Source organism: Mercenaria mercenaria, chromosome 17 (genome assembly GCF_021730395.1).
Source record: "Mercenaria mercenaria strain notata chromosome 17, MADL_Memer_1, whole genome shotgun sequence".
NCBI lineage: Eukaryota > Metazoa > Mollusca > Bivalvia > Venerida > Veneridae > Mercenaria > Mercenaria mercenaria.
Window position 1 is genome coordinate 60780608 of NC_069377.1, and position 20923 is coordinate 60801530.

The 20923-nt window shown below is 33.6% G+C and overlaps 1 protein-coding gene across 2 annotated transcripts in view; it reads right to left on the minus strand.

Moving 5' to 3' along the window:
• The window catches only part of LOC123536527 (pleckstrin homology domain-containing family F member 2-like), a 40181-nt gene extending 19803 nt beyond the window's left edge, over positions 1–20378 (minus strand). The window contains exons 1-4 of one of the 2 annotated variants that reach the window (XM_053528348.1): positions 20317–20378; positions 3947–4011; positions 2763–2900; positions 357–420 (exon numbers count right to left, since the gene is read on the minus strand). In XM_053528348.1, coding sequence (XP_053384323.1) covers positions 357–420; positions 2763–2900; positions 3947–4011; positions 20317–20332 — 283 coding nt within the window. In that variant the 5' untranslated portion in view covers positions 20333–20378. Of the gene's footprint in view, positions 1–356; positions 421–2762; positions 2901–3946; positions 4012–5914; positions 6044–20316 lie in introns of those variants that run through there. The other variant, XM_053528350.1, reaches the window with a different exon arrangement.
• Positions 20379–20923: the final 545 nt, after the last annotated feature.

Genomic DNA, 20923 nt, shown 5'->3' on the forward strand with positions numbered 1-20923 from the left:
ATACAGTAGGACCCATAACAAGCACAGATGTTCTGATTCTACTAACATCCATGCAACATTTTATATAAACATACAATTGGTCTATGTCTTTTGAAGCAATACTGTAAAATCGTTAATTTTTGTGGGAGACTTTTTCTGCGGATTGGGTGGCCATCAATCCATGAAATTTAATCCTAGCAAATAGGTAAAATTTCTATTTATTTTACTTTCCAAACTGAAATCCACAAATCTATATCGCCATAAACAGTAATTTTGGTCAAAATCACAACAATTTTGTGCCCATCAAATGAAACAGTTTTACAATACCATACATGTATATATTACAGGTTTTAAACAAGACAGTTAAGAACACTTACTTCCTACATCCTCTACGCTCTCAATTTTTACATCCTCTAGTGGCATAATGTGCTGCTTATTGTACTGGAAATATATAACATTACATTTTTAACCACACAGTTGACTTAACTTTTACAAAGTAATCAATTATCCCTTTTTAAAACATATTTATATTCATTTCCATTATACAAGGCAGTCAAATATCCACTATAAAACCTAATAAAATCACATGTAATTTGCAACAGTTTTTCTGTAAGCTTTTTAATTGTAAAACAAGTACAGACCAATCTAAAATTAGAATGTCTTAATGACCAACAACTAGAAAGAAAATAGCGGTGAAACATAAAAAGACCATATAAAATAAAGTTTTAAATCAATGAATACTAGACCGTCCAATATCATGACTGGTGTCATCTACCACTAAACATTTAATAAAACTAGAAGATGCTTTTGTAAAAAAGCACATGTCTCCCCCAATGCATAGTCGTACAGGCAAGAAGTCAAAAGGGGACAGGAGCGAAAGTCAAAGAAACATTGATGGTTGGCTGCACTAGGGATCATCTACTTGGCATGTCCAATCATCCCACTAAGTTTCAACATTCTAAGCCTAGTGGTTCTCAAGTTATTGTTCAGGCTCCTGTGACCTTGACCTTTGACCAAGTGACACCAAAATCAATAGAGGTCCTACTCTGCATGTCAAATCATCCTATTAAGTTTCAACATTCTGGGTCAAGTGGTTCTCAAGTTATTGGTTGGAAAGAGTTTTCCATGTTCAGCCCCCTGTGACCTTGACCTTTGATAGTGTGACCCCAAAAACAAGAGGGGCAATGCATCTACTCTGTAAGTCCTATCACTCTATAAAGTTGGAAGGTTCTAGGTCAAATGGTTCTTAAGTTATTGACCAGAAATGGATTTCCATTTTCTGTCCGCTGTAACCTTGACCTTTAATAGACTAACCCCAAAATCAATAGAGATCATCTACTCTGTATGTCCAATTATCCTATGAAGTTTCAACATTCTGGGTCAAGTGGTTCTCAAGTTAGTGTCCGGAAATGATTTTACATGACCAGGCCCCTGTGACCTTGACCTTTAATAGAGTGACCCAAAAATCAATAGAGGTCATCTACTCTGCATGACCAATCATCCTATGAAGTTTCAACATTCTGGGTCAAGTGGTTCTCAAGTTACTGACCAGAAACGGTTTTCCATGTTCAGGCCCCTGTGGCCTTGACCTTTAACAGTGACCCCAAAATCAATAGTGGTCATCTACTCTGCATGACCAATCATCCTATAAAGTTTCAACATTCTGGGTCAAGTGGTTCTCAAGTTACTGACCGGAAACGATTTTCCATGTTCAAGCCCCTGTGACTTTGACCTTTAACAGACTGACCCCAAAATCAATAGGGGCCATCTACTTTGCATGACCAATCATCCTATGAAGTTTAAACATTCTGGGTCAAGTGGTTCTCAAGTTATTGATCGGAAATGGTTTTCAATGTTCAGGCACCTGTGACCTTGACCTTTGACAGAGTGAACCAAAAATCAATAGGGGTCATCTACTCTGCATGACCAATCATCCTATGAAGTTTCAACATTCTGGGTCAAGTGGTTCTGAAGTTATTGATCGGAAATGGTTTTCAATGTTCAGGCCCGTGATCTTGACCTTTGATGGAGTGACCCCAAAAACATTAGGGGTCGTCTACTCTAGCAGCCTTACCGACGTATGAAATTTGATGGTTCTAGGTCAAATGGTTCTCCCGTTATTGATCGGAAATGAAGTGTGACGTACGGACAGGGCAAAAACAATATGTCTCCCCCAGCGCGGGGGTGGGGGTGGGGAGACATAACTATTACTCCTGAGGCATGAGTCTTATAAATGTCTATTTATCATTTAAAGAATCCAATGCCCATCCTCCCTTAAAGTATATTTTCATTTGTGTCTAAAAATGTCATTTAGTGAAAGTCAATTGTTAAAAAAAGACTTCGTTTTTTTAGTGGTAGTACAAATTTATTAAGTTTTTACTTATACATGTTTTGTGTACAATTTTAAACCTTGTGCATACAAAATTGTAGCACTGTTGATATACATAAACATGTTGATTTTATATCTACACATAATTTGTGTATAAATCATTCGAACTTTGATCATTTGAGCATCGCTCTTCACTCAAACTCATCGTCAGGTCCTGACAAAATCCCTGTATAATGTACGGTATATTGTTCCACGGCTCAGACTACTGATAACTTGAACAAATTTTGTCAGTACAGTCCAGTTCAAGCAAATGCTGTATGATTGTATGGAATTTGTGTCTAGTATACCTTTAACCCTTACCCTGATCATGATCTACACTGGTCGCAAAGGCTGGACCAATCGTGTCCAGCATGATAAGGGTTAACTGGCAACTAAAGTGAATAAACAGACTCACCTTTTTCTTATTTATCACAATATTGCCGTATACAAGTACATCATTAAAAAGGAAAAACTGTCTAGGTTTGGGCTTCTTTCTACACATCTTTGTAAGTACCCCTTCTCCCACCAACACTCGGCCTGGCACAGCTAGTGGCTGAAAAATACACACATTTAGAGGTGGTTAATTAGAAATTATATCAAAGTTATCATTTTAAGTCTTTAACACACACATGTTACATTTCGTGTAGACTTTTCGTACATAATATAAGACAGAAATACAATTCAGTGCTTTCATTCAGTACTTAAATTCAGAATATTTTCTATGAGTAGTTTTCACAGCTTTTCTTTCTTTGTAAATTATTTGCAGACTTGGCCTAAAAGAAAAAAAATATCTGTTAAGGGTTACACATCAAAATGAAAAGGAAGGCTGTTTTAACTGAACTGTTACATAGGTCAGAAAATAAAGTTGTTTGTGTTTTACTTAACAGATAGAAAACGTAAGAGATTGTATTGACAACTTAAAAAGTCTATTTGCATTAAATCCCATTTAAAGACACTTGCCTCCAGATCATAAAACGAAAAAAAAAACACACATTAAAAAAAACAAAAATAAAGCTGAAGTATCAGGAAATTAATGCTATATTTCTTAAAAATGCTTTGAAACTTGATTACTGGCAATATATATGTTATAGAAACACATGACAACTACTTGTTTTTACTAATTCTTACAGTGATAATAGAAAAGTGTTTCTAATGCTTTACTTGAGGTTACTATCTATATTTAATGTGTTAAACATATAATTCTCCGTGGTGGTATTGGTAAAAACAGCAGAAAAGTTTCTAAAAATATTGCCGCCAAGGCCTGGGATTGATTCCCGATGCAGACATCTTTTTTTCTTGATTTGGCATTTTTAAGTTTAGAAACAAAAACTCATATTCCATTGTTCAACTTCATAATATGACCAAACTTCAGTTAAAAAGAAAGATCATTTTTAGCCAGGGCCTTTAAAACTCTATATTTGCTAAGTTACAAAAGTTCTGCTACATAACTGAAAAAAATCTCTAAGGCAGGGCTTTTTTTGCTGGGTTACCCTAAACAAACAATTTTTAGGCCTTGGCTTACAGTACTTTGGGTATTATCAATAATGTACATGACAATCCATTTCATTCATAATGCATCTAACACATTATTGAATTTACCTGGCCTGATGAGCCAAAACACTGCTCCACACATGCTATACGTCTTGTGTTGGACTCACTGTTCACTGAAATATAAATATATGAGCATTTAACTTTGTATAAATATATGAGCATTTAACTTTGTATAAATATATGAGCATTTAACTTTGTATCAAATCAATGGGCCAGAAGAAATGGCAGAGCTCCAGATAAGCTTTTGGTGCAATTGGGTATTTACCCATCACTTTTTGTCTGAATTGGGCATTGGAAATTTGAATTGGGTAAAAATAATATCATTACCCAGCCTTTTCAGAAGTAATTGGGTATTTGCTAAAACCAATTGCAGGGACTACATTAGCCTGGAAATTTAGGGAAAAGTGACTTCTCCCTCCTGGGGAAACAGGGAGAAGTTTTGAAATTTTGGGAGAAGTTCGGCAAACGTGAGACAGGACATTGCTTACATGCATTAAATAACAATAATAATGTTTATTCAGTTCCATTTGTAGTATTATCTTGCTATGACTTAAATAAAAATGGTGTAATGTTTCAACAATACAGTACATATTTGTACTGTTTTACTGCAAAATGTTTAACAACTTGACACAACAAATCTTTCCTCATATAATCAGTACTTAATATTTCTTGGATTAAATTTCTTCCTTCCTACAGCAGCTTTCTCAGGTATGTGAGCATTCTGAATTTTTTATGTGCCTTCAATTTGACAAACTACAGAGTTTAAAAAACTCTCAAACTTACAATGAAATGTTATTTGTATTGATCAGTAGATAAAATACTTAAAAATCAGGGGCAATATTTTTTAAAACTACATATTTTGACATAAAAAATCTAAAAATTGGTTAAATGTATCACCTCCCTTTAACACATTTCAGAATTAACTAAAAGAGTTGTCTGCTATTTTTATCAAACAACAAATTTAATAGTTTATCAAGGGCCATATAGTTAACTTATATATGTTTTTAATGAAAGAGAAATGCAGATTAAAATGAATAGTAAGCAGATCCCAATTGTAAAATAAACGTCGGGAGTAACGGCTAGTTTACACTGTGATGGCAATAAAAATTTCGAAACGATTTTTATCTGAAAACAAGAATAACTGGATAAGACAAGTACCGAGGGCGTTCGGTTGACCCGAGGTTCCGTGTTTTGACCAGCGAAAATCAAGAAAAATTCGTAGTTGACCCGCACAAAAAAGTGTCCCGTGCGTCGGCTCGATCCGCGAAATGCATCTCGAGTTCGAAGTTCTGCAATGTGAATCAAAATCTCGGTGAATTTCAATTGTTCGCCGCCACAAACTAAGTATGGCAGTAGGCGGAGCATCGTATGTTAATTATCTACTGACAGATGTCAGTCACTCCACGCGCCGACTGACACCTAATTAGGTTTGTAATTCGGAAGTTAATTATCGCCGTTTTACGAAGTTTTCAGGCTCTCTGATCTCCGATGTCGGTCAGCTTTAATTATTACTCTTTCATTCTTTAATTAACGTTTACTGCAATCACATTAAATGCAAACAATTAGCAGCTTATCATGCGGCGTCAATCTGAAATCGAGTGATCATCTTTTGTTGCCATGGACACGTTTCGCCGCGCGTGCCTCCCGGTGACATCCTGTGTATTGTGTATTGTGTTTACAGACTTTACATAACCAAGAGGTATAATATCGGCGCACTTTATTGCCGATTATGTCTTTTCATCCAATTTTAGGGCGACTTGAACTTTGCTTTTTTGGGTGGGAAGGGCGAAGTGAAATATTTTAAAGCGAAGTTTTCGCTCAACTTCGCCTATAACGCAGTCCCTGCAATTGGGTATTTTACCAATCTCTCACTAACAAAAAATAATGAGTATTTTTGTTTACAGTATACATGGTATATATCATTAGACAGGATTGACTAAGTACCTAAGTACTTTAATGGCGCCCTTCAATGTTTAATACAAAAATGTATTTAAAACTGTAATGAATGTTCCATACTGTTGTTTCCTTTTTCACTTTTAATGCAGTCGGAGATCAGTTCATCCACAGTATCCCAAATGATGTGGTCACCGCAATATGCATTCTCCCAAAAGATGTCATCCAGTATTGGTGACACTAAATCGTCACAAACAGATAACTGTCATTGTTGAACAGCAAAATACCCTACTAATTTGTTTGTTTGTGGCTTTGTGCTGCAACAATGTTTCTTCTGCCACCTCCTTTACATTTTATCGGCGTAAAAATTGTTTACAAAGCGTCCAAATAACACCGATCAGCCGATTGAATGGTCCTGTGATTTTCCGATAAACTGCAACCTGTTATGCGGTAACGTATAACCAGTCAGTTAAATCTAGCGTTAAAGTCTTGTACCCATTCTAGTAATAAGGAAAATGCGATATGCAAGCGATTTTTTACGAATTGGGTATTAGGAATTTAACTTGCGTTTCAGTACGCACACTGTATGAATTCAACTGGGTTTTCTGCAATTTTAATTGCGCAAATACGCAGCTTATCTGGAGCTCTGAATGGTTTTGTGTAACATGTCTTTTTTACTTCCAGGCCCAATTAACATCATTTCGATGGGTCAGTGCAACATGGTCGTAACTTGATTTTTTTTACCAAATACACTTTTTTACATAATTTGCCTTATTTAACAGAAATACATCACTTGTTAAAATATCTAAATCACATTCTTAAAATTAAAGTGAAAAAAGTAAAATTGTCAAAAGGTTGTATCTCAGGAAGACACTTTCAGTCAGTGCAACATGGTCGTAACTCAACATACGTCTTTGTTGCACAGAGTTAGTATGCTATTTCACTTTGAAATTTCTGTGCAACATGGTTGTAACTCACAAAGAGTAACATATTACAATAGTTAAATGATAAATAAGGATGATTTTAGTTTTTAAACAACTTAGAAATGGTATTTATACTACAAAATTAATATTATTACCACATTTCATATTTTATCAATGCAAAGTGATGTTTAGAATTTATTGACCAACATGTTCAGGATTTTACCAAAACATTAAAAAGTCTTGCTCTGTTAAAAAAATACTCTGTTAACTATTTCTAAGCAAAACCTCTTCCAAATTCAGTAGTTTTTAGCATCAGAAGCCCTATTCATAATGTCTTGACTTAATTTTAAGAGGAAAAAATGCACCTTTTTCAAACCTGTCAAGACACACGCATTTCGGCCCTAGATCACTCTCACATGCCTTCTATTCAAGGTCACACGCATTTTAAAGAAATAAAGAAATCAATTGTTTTTTTTTTTCGTAGAAAATTTATAATAATACTGAATCAAACATGCGAGGAGACATTGACACGGTGTTTCCATACCGTATAATAAAGCTTTTACATTCACCAGTGCAACGTGTTATTTCTACCGCATGAATAAATGTCACAAAAAGTAAACACGGAGGGAGACTATTCAAAACTAGATATATTTTGTGTTAAAAATCTATATTTTCCGTGTGAGGGCGTTTCCGGCTTTTAGGGATTATCGCCCTCTAAACCCCCATGAGGGAAAACCTTCCCTTTGAACCCCGATCACACTCGTGGCCTTTGTGGAGCCTTGACAGCTATGCTTTTAATACTTGTAATTTTTAAATAAACTTTCCTTTATGCAAGTTTCATGTAAAACTGTGAAAGGATAACAATGAACATTTTTCCTTTTGTATGCATATTTCCATGAATTGTGCAAAATACAAAATGGTATTATTAAAGGTGGAAATTTTTCTGTGCTATAAGTGAAGCATGACTTCTGCTTGTAAAGCTCGTATTCCGATAAGTTTTATTTGGATATACAGAAGATTTTGTTAGGTATATCGAATATTTGTATAAGTTGTTAAACCACTAAAACATAAATGATCAGCATTAATAATTTTACATTTAAATTTAGTGAATGATTTACTTGATTTTTATGTTGCAAAACACCAACATAAAGGCCTGGCTGATCAAGGGCCATGGCCAAGAGAGCCCATGCACCCCCTATATCCCCCACCCCACACTGACTTAAACTCATCGAAGTTGCATGCAAACAAAATAATATTTTCTCAATATATAGACCCAAAACTGCACCAGAGGCCACCATTTCATGCCTGCATTTCAAAATTTCCAGGAGGGGAGATGCTCCCGAGCCCATAACAGGAGGGAAGTATCCCCTCTATACCTAAACATATAGACCGAGGCAAATGCACTAGAGGCCATTATTATGTCTCCCACACCACTGTGTGGTGGGAGACATATTGATTAACTCCTGTCTGTCCATCCATCTGTCTATCACAGATCTTGTCCACACTCTTTAAGTCGAACAGTTCTCATCCAATTTTCCCCAAACTTGAAAAAATGTGTTTGCCAATAAGTCCTCATCCAAGTTTGATAACTAGCCAAATCAACCCAGGCACTTTGGAAGTATGGCCCTTGAAACATTGGTTTTTGATAAACAACTGAAGCACTGAAAGTCTGATTGCATTGTATTTGATAATCAAAGTTCTGGAAGTCTGATTAGGTTGTATCAAAGCTCTGAAAGTCTGATTGGGTTGTTTTTGATAATCAAAGAACTGGAAGTCTGATTGGGAATTAAGAATATATAGGGAGAAGGGTTTACGCTTGAACATTTCTCGTCCTATCTCATACTACTATTCTGACGACTTGGCAGCTGTGGGAGACATGTGCTTTTCTCAAAAGCAGCTCTAGTTTCATACCTAATTTTCAAAAACTTCCAGAGAAGACACATTACCCCTCCCCAAATAGGAAGGAGGTATTATACCAAACAGGAAGGCGTTATCCCCTCCTGTACTTCGAAATTTAGGCCCAGAAATGCACAAATGGCAACCATTTCATACCTAAATTACAGAAATTTCCAGGGGAGAACCCTTCCCCTCTCTCCTCACTTTAGTCTTACTAACAGTAGGGAGGGCTAACCTCTTGTACCTCAAAATTCAGACCGAAAAATGCACAAGAAGCCAGTATTTCATAACTATGTTTAAAATATTTCTAGGGGGAAACCCTCTGAACCCCTTCTATACCTTTACATTTAAACCCAATTGCACCTGAGGCCAACATTTCATACCTATATTAAAAAAGAAAATCCAGGGAGAGAACCACCTGACCCCCTTAACAGGTGGGAGGTATCCCATCATGTACCTCAAAGTTGTGACCCAAAAAGGCACTAGAGGCTTCTATTTTATACCTATATTCCAGAGGGAGACCCCCCTGACCAACCTAATAGGAAGAGGGGACCCTCTTAATACCTGAAAATTTAGACAAAAAATATGCATCAGAGGCTGCCACTTCATACATATATTACAAAACTTTCCAGGAACAGACCATACTGACTTTCAAATTTTACATCAGGTGTATGGCATCATTTTTGATGTTAGTTTCATGTGACTGTGTTGTTGTGTTTATCATGTTCTTTAATTGTAACATTTTCAGTTTTACTCAAGCTAAAGAACAAATTTATACCATTGATAATTGTTTAAGTGTAGATTTTTATGTAATAAAAAGACATTTATACTTGTATCAAGAAGCATGCACATGTTTATTTGCAGAATATTATTTTGCTCCTGGGGCATGTGTTATTCATGCTGCAGAACCGGTGCATATTTCTTGTTGAAAATCTAATAACTAAACACAGACATATTCAAATACCTTAGACCTTAAAGGCTCATAATGCCTATATTCTGTAAAATATGCAAATATCTTGTACTTTAAAGACACTCAGTGTCTACATACTGTAAAATATTCAAGTACCTTGGACCAGTCAAGCACTTTTTGTCCGTTTACTGTAAAATACTGAAATAACTTTGACCATAAAAGCTCTCAGAACCTATATTCAGTAAAATATGTAAATATTTTGGACCAGTCAAGCTTCTATTGTCCATTTACTGTAAAATAATGAAATAAGTTTGACCATAAAGGCTCCCAGTGCCTATATTCAGTAAAATATTCAAGTACCTTTGATCAGTCAAGCTCTTATATTATGTCCATTTACTGTAAAATACTGAAATTACTTTGAATATTAAAACTCTCAGAGCCTACATTCAGTAAAATATGCAAATATCTTGGACCAAGTCAAGCTCTTATTGTCTTTTTACTGTAAAATACTTTTAATAATTTAAAATGTGTTTTTGTAGTAGTACATTTTTATTTCTACATATTGTATGATTTTTTTTTTGACATTTTTGCGAGTAAAACAAGTCAATGAAAGTACAGAAAAAGATAAATGGATATGCTTAAAAATATTGAATTAATAGACTTTTGAATAAACATCTCTGTTATGAATTATCTCCAATAAATTATTTGATATCATTTAGTTACGACCTTGTTGCACTAATTTTTTGACAAAATTTCCACACATTTCAGCGCAACATGGTCGTAACTGGAAAACTTTCAAATAACTCCTCAGTGAACATTTTTTTGACATTTTTTCCCATAGTATTGTAGTTATTATTGTTATTTGATAAAAATAATATAGGTTGTATTGTTTTTCATTACATCATTTGAATACAAAAATGTTTTTTGCTTCTCCTGTAAAGTTTTCAAAAAATGAGTTACGACCGTGTTGCACTGACCCATCGATTTTATGACTTTATTATGATTTATTGGTTTGAAAAAAATATGACTATATAGTTACTTCCCCAAATTGCAATAAAATGTAAATCAGACAACTAGATAATTATGAACTCTAAAACTTTTACACTGTAAATGTTTATAAACACTATAAAAAGTGGAACAAACAATCAACACAGGATGGTTTTAAGGTTTGTTTACTAAATTTTTAATGATTATAAACAGTTAGAATTTTAACTAACTTTTTACCATTAACAGTTGGAGTTACGTTTCCTGTTTTCATAACTTTTACTAGTCAAAATAATTCGACTTTGTTTTATATTTGTGACGGGCAATCTTAACGTCAGAACTTTGAAGGACCAAAATAAATGGAAGTTATATCACAGTACACAGTCATGTAAGGTTTTATATGGCGTGTAAACACAAAGTAAACGTTGATCGTGTACAGTACATACAATGATACAAAGGTTTAAATCACCAGAAAATTCGTAATTTTGGATATCAGGGTTCGAATTTAAGCTCGCATACTCGCGAAATGCGAGTGCAAATTTCAAACTGCGAGGTGAGATTTCAGACACCGGCATTTTTTTGCGAGTGAAAATTTTTGGCCGAATAATGTGCATTTCTAACAGTCATCTTGATCTTACACTGTTCTTTCTTTAACAACTCGCGGTCATTGCAGCGCATTGTCATTTGCAGAACGAATTTCGGAGCACTCTTTCATCTTTCGTCGTAAACGGAAGTTTTACACTCGATACGTCCCGTGCGCATGTCTTTTCAACTGCTGACAAGTACCTGCGCTAATTTTGATGACGTTTACCGCATCCGGTGGGTTTTTTGGTAATCTATAATAAGTTACTATTTACATAGCACAGATACGATTGGCTTGACTCGTCACGTGGATGTTTGTGTTAATGTTGTAATAAAGTGACAAGTCGCGGAAAATGCAAGTTGTTTTTTCATTTAGCAAGTTAAAAAAAATACCACTTGAGAAAAAATGCAAGTAGAATATCTGGCTAAATTCGAACCCTGGATATTATTTGATAAGTTTAACATAGATTAATGAGGAATTGAACCCCCTTTTGATACATGTAAGTTATATTTTAATTTATGTCCAATTTGTGAAAGGCAGTGGCTACGATTACGGTACCGTAATCCTAGCCTCCAGTTCTAGGATTACGGAAGTTCCGTATTCCTAGAAAACCCTATGAGAATAGGCTAGGATTATGGAAGTATTTAAGAGGCATCAAATTTATGTTGGGACATGCATTATAAATGACATTGTAAACTTACTCATTTCACTTAATTTCACTAATATTTCGTGCTATCAATCGGCCGTTTGGGTTAGTATAATCTTAATGGCGGTGCGCGGAAATATTTTAGAATTATCTATGTTTCGTATATACCTGCATTTTTTTTCATCAAGTCAACACAAAAACATACAATTTGGTTATAAATCATATAATTCAAAGTATAGTTTTTTTGTTTGTTTTTTTTTAAATCTAACTTTGACACTCATATTTCTAATATATTTCCGCGCGCCGCCATTAAGATTATACTAACCCAAATCGGCGGCTAGAAAACATCAAATAATAAGGCAGGCATGAAAAATTAAGTGAAATAAGTAAGTTTACAACATCATTTATGCGTGTCCTAACATAATATACTTTATGCCTCTTAAAATACTTCCGTAATCCTAGCCTATCCTCATAGGGTTGTCTAGGAATACGGAACTTCCGTAATCCTAGAACCTGAGGCTAGGATTACGGTACCGTAATTGTAGCCACTGCCTTTGTGAAATAATAGCCAGAACTAGACGTGCATGATTATGACCATTTTGCATTTGATTTCGACAGATTTTGCATTATTGTTATTGGTTTTATAGCAACTTGTTGCAATATATAGCTAGATTTAGCTATATAGCTAATTTGTGACTTTTCTGGGACCTGGTTACCGGACCCCTAGCCACTTCCTAAAAAAAAGGCGGTGAATAGAAAGACCGGAAAGCACCGGATAGCACCGAAACACCGGAAAGCACTCAAAGGACGGGATAGGATAAGGACCAAAAATGGCCCCCACTAAATATGCATTAAAAACAACACCATTCAATTGGTAATTAACTATATTTTTCAAAATCCACTAAGATATAATGACCAGACGTCGGTAATGAACCAAAAATAATTGATTATTACACCTATCTAAGACTTACGCTGAAAAGATATTTGATCATTTAGAACGGGGGTATAGAAAACTATTTTGCAATATATTTTATTTTATATTGCTGAACCCTATAAACTGTATGTCGTCACAATACACAGTGATCCAACTTCTAGAAACGATTTTTTATTTTGTATTCTAAGACAGAATGATCGTGCAAAAACAAGGAAAACAAGGGAGATAACTCTTTCATGTAAGGACGACCGAAACCTCTTTAAAGAAATAAAAAAAAAAATTATTTTATACATCTTCATAGGCGTATTCTCTACTTATTATGTCTGTTTCGTTTTATTTATTATCAAGAAAATTTCTAAAACTAAAATCCAAAACTTTCATTTCATATGCGTTACCATAGCAACATAGAAACAGTTTTGCATTTTTTGGATTTATAGTAATTTAGCGAGTTGTTTCACATACTTGATGAAATATTAACTTTTAAAAAAAACATTTTTGCTTCTATATCTCCTTACATATTTAGTGTTTTGTTTTTTTTGTTTCGTATACGGAATGTTCTTCTTGTGTAATAAATCAAGAGGCAGGACTTTGTCTTACAAGTTTAAATTTTTCATATTTTCGGTGATTTTTTATTTAAATATGTAATAAAGTATTTTCATCAAGTAAGTTGAAAAAACGACAGTGTTCATTTTACTTGAATAAATAATATACGACTTGAATATTATTAAATCCTTACCACATAATTCAAACATGTACCCGCAGAAATGTCGCCGGAAACGAGTTAGATCGGTATACAACTATGGAAGCATATCTATGTAGTTTATTCAAATTAATTTCTTGGATTAAATCAAAAACGTTTACTTTGACACGAAACTATAATATCGATATGAGAAGCACGAAATATACATTAGCGTATGTAAGATCATTACGAAGGAGTGACATGAAAGGCACGTGCAGTTTCCCGCCAAAATTCCCTTATATATGTAACGTAAAATGCTTCCGATTTCCTGCAAAAGATTTTGGATTATAAATGAAAGAAAATTATTTGATTTTAGTCCATTATGTTATATTCCAATTACAATTGTTGCATTTATATTATATATTGCGTTTATATTAAAATCAGTTTACAAGACGACCTGGGATATACCCAAGTAGTAACATTTGTATGCGCGCATGAAGACATTTGATTTTATTCTAATGGCATTGAACACTGAATTCATTAGAGCGGTAGGTATAAATTGTTTACAAAATAACAATAGGTCATGGTTGCACAGTGAGAAGCAGATGACCCGGCTTTCCTCTGGATTACCGCTTTTCCTTTCCTCGAATAGAAAGACAGACAGATTCGAGACGAAACGGCTGCAGCGATAAAGAACCGGCATAGTTGCCAAGTACGCACGTGTTAGTCTAAGAAACATCTGCGCACGTGCCCACGTATAAGCTAATAAGTGATGTCTATAGTAAGCTTCAATCATGCAGAGTGATATGTGCGCAGAGGTATTTTTTATACTAATACGTGCGCAGATGTTTAATACAATTACGTGCGCACGTAACACGTAACGTAATTCTTATTAAGTGCGCAAGTAATAGATATTTCGTGAACACGAAGTAACTAATACGTGCGCACGTTTTAGCATGACAAAAACGTCCATGTCCCCCTCTGTGATACCTTAACTACATGTATATACATTCCTCGGTTTTTTAAAAATCATTACTGTTATTCCAGAAAAGAAAGAGATAAAACACAACACCTGTATATGTGCCTTTATTTCAAAAGCGTATTCATTAACAGTGCTTATTACATGAGTACCTATAAATAGTAACAAATTTGTGCTGAAAATTCTTCCATTATCGCATTGCTTCATGCATTATCACATTATCATAATAAGCCCCGAGGCCATTATCGATAATGGCCCTGGCGTTAGCGCGGGAAATTAACGTCCGTAAACAGAAATGACGTCATGGCGTTTCGAGGAGGTAAAACAGCGAATATTACCGTTTTATTTTATCATCTTGAGCGTAACATCGTGTATTCTTCGTGAAATATCGTATTTTTATCCCTAAATTATGCAATAAGCAAGAAAGTACATCTATCCAGGTATTTGATTTTATGCAGTAAATAGACTCTTATACTAATAATATAGATCTAGAAACTGAAAAGATGAAAGTTATTGTGCCGGAAGATGCAAGTACCCATAAAAATGACACAAAAACATTTCTTACTATATTATAGGTAAACATGTAATAAACAGGTAAATACATGGGAGAGCGGTGCCTTTGAGTGATAATGGCCCTGGAAGAAGATAATAGCCCTCGGGCTAAAGCCCTCGGGCTATTATCACCTTACCAGGGCCATTATCACTCAAAGGCACCGCTCTCCCATTTATTAACCTATACAGAAAGCCTAGTTAGTCCGGGCCCGCTTCGATGAATGGATTCATCAGGAATGAAATGTCGAAACTGATTTATATAAGTTGAAGAACTTGCTTCGCAAGCTGAATAAGGACACCGCAGATTTGCGGATCGCAGGATCGCAAGTGCGATCCCCGGGCGAGGCTTTTCATCTCCGTGACGATTTGATAGTGGGTATTGTGACTATAATCATTCGTCCTCCATCTTATAATCATGCGGGTAAGTTTACAACTACTTGCGGAGAACAGGTTTTTACTGGTACGGAATCCAGGAACTCTAAGTTAATTGTCCGTTACTGTTGAAAAACGGCGTTAAAACGCAAAACAAAACAAATCACAATCAACCTGCAATAAATTATTAAAAACAATAATAAGATGACGCGTCTTTCGATATTTTAGATATTTCAAACACAAATATAGCTTAGCTATTGTGTTTTAAAAATGGCTATATAGGGATTTTATCTTTTATTCATAAAATAAAATATTTCACACCGGAAATGACATGTCAGTGACATTAATTGACTCAACATACATTTATTTATGAAACTTCGTACGGCGATGAAACGGAGTATTTTAAAATTGATGAAACAATTCTGAGTTGTTGACTTACTATTTTTCATACGTCATAAAAATGAGGTATAAAAACACATGTTTATATTTATCACAGACACAGATAAAGAATAATTGACTAATTATAGAAATAACGCGGTTAAATAGTTTAAAATATTTTAACTCGCGGATAAAATATAAAATCTAAATATGGTTTGCAACTCACCATCAAAGAATAGTACTTTATGTCGTTTTTGACAGAAAAAAAAGTTTAACAGGATTTGTTGGGAATCGATCTCGCATACCACTGACACTAGGCATAAAATTTCGTTTCAACCGTCGTGCGTACCGATTGCGTCACTGAGACTTATATACAAACTACGTCATAATTTTTACATAAAAGAACTATCTACATGTGTCTACTAGTTGCGGTGTGCATGAGTTATCTTTCTTGTCTCTATAACATTTATGTAAACAATAACAATTTTCTTTTTAAACAACTTTAATTACACTTTATTCTTTCTTTTAAAATGCCGCTTAAACAAAATCAACTTGAATATAATCCCGAAATACAGTTCAAGTAGATGTAAAACATGTAACTGATCATTAAAATGTCTAGATCTACTTTCAGTTTCACTTTTGCATTAAACTCGTCTCTAAACATTTAATTTTCTTATAAAAACAACAGTTGGTTATCAGTTTCATGATTAGAACAAAACTCCCGCGTATCTGTTTGATGCTCGGTTGCTTAGAGATGAGCATGTTATCCTGTTTCCTTCAAAGAAAAGTGAGCCTAAAAATTGCGAAAAAAGTGGAAATTCAATATGAGCCGGACCGAGTGTCAAGCTGATTTTTTCTGAAAATGTATATTTTAGTAACCTTATTTCCTCAGCAAAACTTCAGCTTGACACCAGCTCCGGCTCACAATGAAATTCGAGCATGTAATGTGTAAATTGTGTGTAAAAACGGAAAAAGTCAAGGACCTCGAGTATTTTAAAGGTCTGAGTCGTACAAATAACTTGGTTTTGAAGTTTTTAAAAGTCATAGTTTTAACGATTATGATCTTCTTTTTTGTTTTAGATAGTTAAAATTTCAATTATGGAGTTTTCATATTCTAATTATTTAGGGGGCCATTTCGCATATCTTATCATATCCCGTCCTTTCTTATAAAAAACATATAAGGGATGTTCTGGGCGGGTTTTCAATGTTTTAAATCGATTTATTATTGAAAAAAACATATATTTTGATTAAATTTGGACCAATTAACTTGCTTGTATCAGGATAGTATGATAATTGACAATTAGCGAGTGCTTTCCGGTCAGTGAAAAAAGAAGAAATATATATATTTCTGTTTGAAATATACTGCAATTTTATCTTTCTACATGCTTTTAAGTGGTTTTACTTATTTATTAAGTAATCTGTTTCACATAGATTTATATTTGATCATATTGATGATGTGACTATGTTCATTTGAGTAGTGCTTTTCGGTCAGAATTAAAAAAAAAAATGTGCTTTTCGGTCAGAATTTAAAAAAAAAAAACGTTGGATAAAGTAATGTGAGAAATATTTAAGATATATAATAATGATGCCAAAAAATATGTAAATGATGCAATTACGTTGGGTCTATGTGAGTAAACCATATTCCCCAAGCTGTCGAAAAGCAGTTCATAAAAACATAACATCTGAAACCGGAAAGCACTAACAGAAGTGTTTTTGTAGAAATTGAATAAAAAATAAAATAAAATAAATGTGTTTTTATATTTATATTTTAGTTTTCAATATCTGGATTATATGTAGCAAAAACAGACCTATATGAACTCACTTTGACTGACTATTAAACATTTCTAGATCACCGGAAAGCACATAAGACATCACAATATATTACTTAAGATATGTAATGTTAAAAAAAAAACTCGCTTTATTTATAAAGTTAGACAGTTAATTCATCATTAGAATACCTGATAACCTGATAAGAAACTTTAATTTAAAAAAAAAATGATAAACACAAGAAATAAACACGAAAAAAAAAAACGAGCAAGAAACAGACTTAATAAACTCAATATTCACTCGAGATCACCGGAAAGCACACACGACGTCAGCGGGATCAGAACTATTATTACTTAAGATTTTTAATTCATAAATATAAGTACTTTATAAGAAATATTAATTCATTATTATGTGTACTTGATAAGAAACATTGATTAATAAAATTAACGATAACCACTAGAATTAATAAAAACAAGTAGATCTAGCAGTAGTATAACAAGTGTTAATCTAATCAATGATTAACGGTTTAGCGGCCTTACAGAGGTGTTAATTTAATCAAAGATGATTAATGGTGTTGTTTATCGAAAATGAAAAGAAATTGCACCGACCGGTTGGCTTTAATTTTGAAAAAGGATATTATTAACAGCGGTTTATCAAAAGCATATATGGCCAAACTGAGGAAACATTTAATGTACGATCCATTTAATTCTTTTATTTATTTTTTCTGAGATAATTAGTACAGACACCTTTTTTTAAAGAGATGACATGAGAATTTTCCGACAAATTTTCAAACGGCGGTTTCCTTTTGATAAACACACCATACACCTTACATTAAACAATATATGTGACCAACAAATAGTTAATAAAGAACAATTATTTTTTGAGTAGAATCTACATTTAGTATATAAACACTGAAAAAGATATTCCTTTTACCATTCGATATTGCTATTTATGCTTATCTTATAGTATAACGATATCACTCTTGTGATCATCAGGCTACAGTATGGCCCTCACTCGAGCTCATTTCCAGCTACTTCATTGCTAGTTATCCTTTCTGTCGGATTTGAGTCCGAATTGCCAATACATAATTTGTGTACATTTTGTATATACAATGTAATATATTTAAGTAGTAATAAGGAAATGTGCTTTACACATCTATTTTAAGTCTCAATCTGATCAAGTTTATATTAAATCAAGAAGGAGGCTCGAGTGTGGCCCTCACTCGAGCTGTGATATGAAAAATATTATGTGTACATGTACAAAATACACCAATGCTGATGCAAATGTTATAGATCTACCATGAAAACGGATTAAAAATGAAATAAAACCAAGCAACTCTATGAAATGGATAATGAAATGTCATTCTATTTACATAATAAATTAATAACTTTAATAACTTATCATTTTGAATAGTTAAATCAAGTCTGCCTCATATTCGATGTCTGTAATTTGTTTTGTGTACATAATTTAAGACAAATGTATTGTTTATATTGTGTGACTATTATATTTCTGACACATGTGGTTGTTTTTATTCTGTGTATAATCATTATAATGTGTTCTTTTATATGTATGTTTTATGTATTAACTTTATTAACTTTGTATATAGAAATTGTGATCCGGAATTACTGACACTTAAGAAAAATAATAAAACTAATATAACATGTTATTTTTTATTCCTCTCTTCTGATAAGACCACCGTGATGATTGGATTAACGCCTATTAATTATCGCTAATATACAATCGCTGTGATTAAATTAGCACCTCGTTAACTATAGATGTACAATACACGATGTGACAAGTGCTTTCCGGTAACCTTGAATTTGCTTTTCGGTACACAAATACAAATAATATTGAACGTAAACAACTGTAAACATGTCATATCATAAAATAGTTAAAGAAAAAAAAATGTTTAGTAATTCTGGATCATCGTATTTTTAATGTTTTTAATGTTTTTATATGTAAGTCTTGTCTTCAATTTGTGATCATAAAAGTTCAACAACTACGATGAATTTTACAGACCGTCATCTGCTTTACGTTTGTATGTATATTATATGTCGTATGTGCTTGTACATGTTTGTATGTTATTTTGACAGTTGTCACAAAAATAAATATGAAAATTGTTTTCAGATATGTTTTTTTTTTTTTTCTGTTTAACAAGTTTATTTATTTTAACACAGTTTTCTCAAAACCGGAAAGCACTATTGAAATAAATATTATCAAATGAACGTAATTATGAGACTTAATTTGACCAAATATTTATCACTTTTTATTACTTTTTCAATCATTACAAGTTAAACAGATTCAACGCTATGATTAAAGATTGCTTTCCGGTCGTGTTGATATATTCACGAAGTGAATGGACATGTGCGTCGGATATTTAGTTTTCATGTAGACATTGATAAATTCGCTTATAATCAATTAATATAATAAAACTTTAAATAATTATCTGAATTTCTGCTGCTCTTATAAATTCCAATTTCCTTCAAATATTATTAATCTCTTATAATTTAACAGGATCGTAGAACCGGAAAGCACTCGCGAAATGTCAATTATCATACTATCCTGATACAAGCAAGTTAATTGGTCAACATTTCATCAAATTATATCTTTTTTTCAATAATAAATCGATTTAAACCATTGAAAACTCGCCCAGAACATCCCTTATATGTTTTTTATAAGAAATTTGAGTGCTTTCCGGTGTTTCGGTGCTATCCGGTGCTTTCCGGTCATTCTATTTACCCAAAAAAAGGAACCACAAAAAATTGACCAAGCCAAGGTCGTTTATGTATGCAAAGCTTACGACCATAAAATGTTTACTTCCAGTTTCTCTACAAAAACAGGTGGTTATTTCTTACGCATGTCAACGCAAACCGTTCATTTAGGAACTAAGTGTGAAGAAATGCAAAAAATAAAGAATTTTACCGAGTCTGTCAACCATCTTGTGGTCTTGAATCACTTCCGCATTTGAGTTTGCAATAAACACCGCCTCAGACCGTTTCGTTGGTCCGGTAATATTGGTCATAAACCACCACTTATTTGTATTCTTACCTCTGTTGTTAGGGTGGCAAGATATCAGTCTTCTATAACCCCCTCATGGATTTGTACCCAGTTCTGTTCCGGATGGGTGGTATACTTTGCATTTCCCATATATGCCTGTTTCTCGTCGATTCGAGCTTTCTCATTGATTCGAGCCCTTGTGTTCCAGTAAAATTCATGCTCATGTAGCATGTTCTTCCATTAGAAACTTGTGTCATTCACATTTTAAAATGCCTTGGAAAATGTTAGTCATGAAACCACTGAAAAAATGAGTAAATACCTGTTTTAATATTTTGCATCAAAAATTGCTTATTTGTAAAGGTAATTACATAGTGGGTAATATTGTGAGCCCAAATTTCAAATTAAAAGCATCCTGCGCATATTTCGACTGTTGTAACGAGTGAACAAGAAGTCAATCTTGATAGAAATTTGCTTTATGGAAATAAAATATGCAAACATTAACACTTAATGACCTTCCAAACAAAGGGCTCGA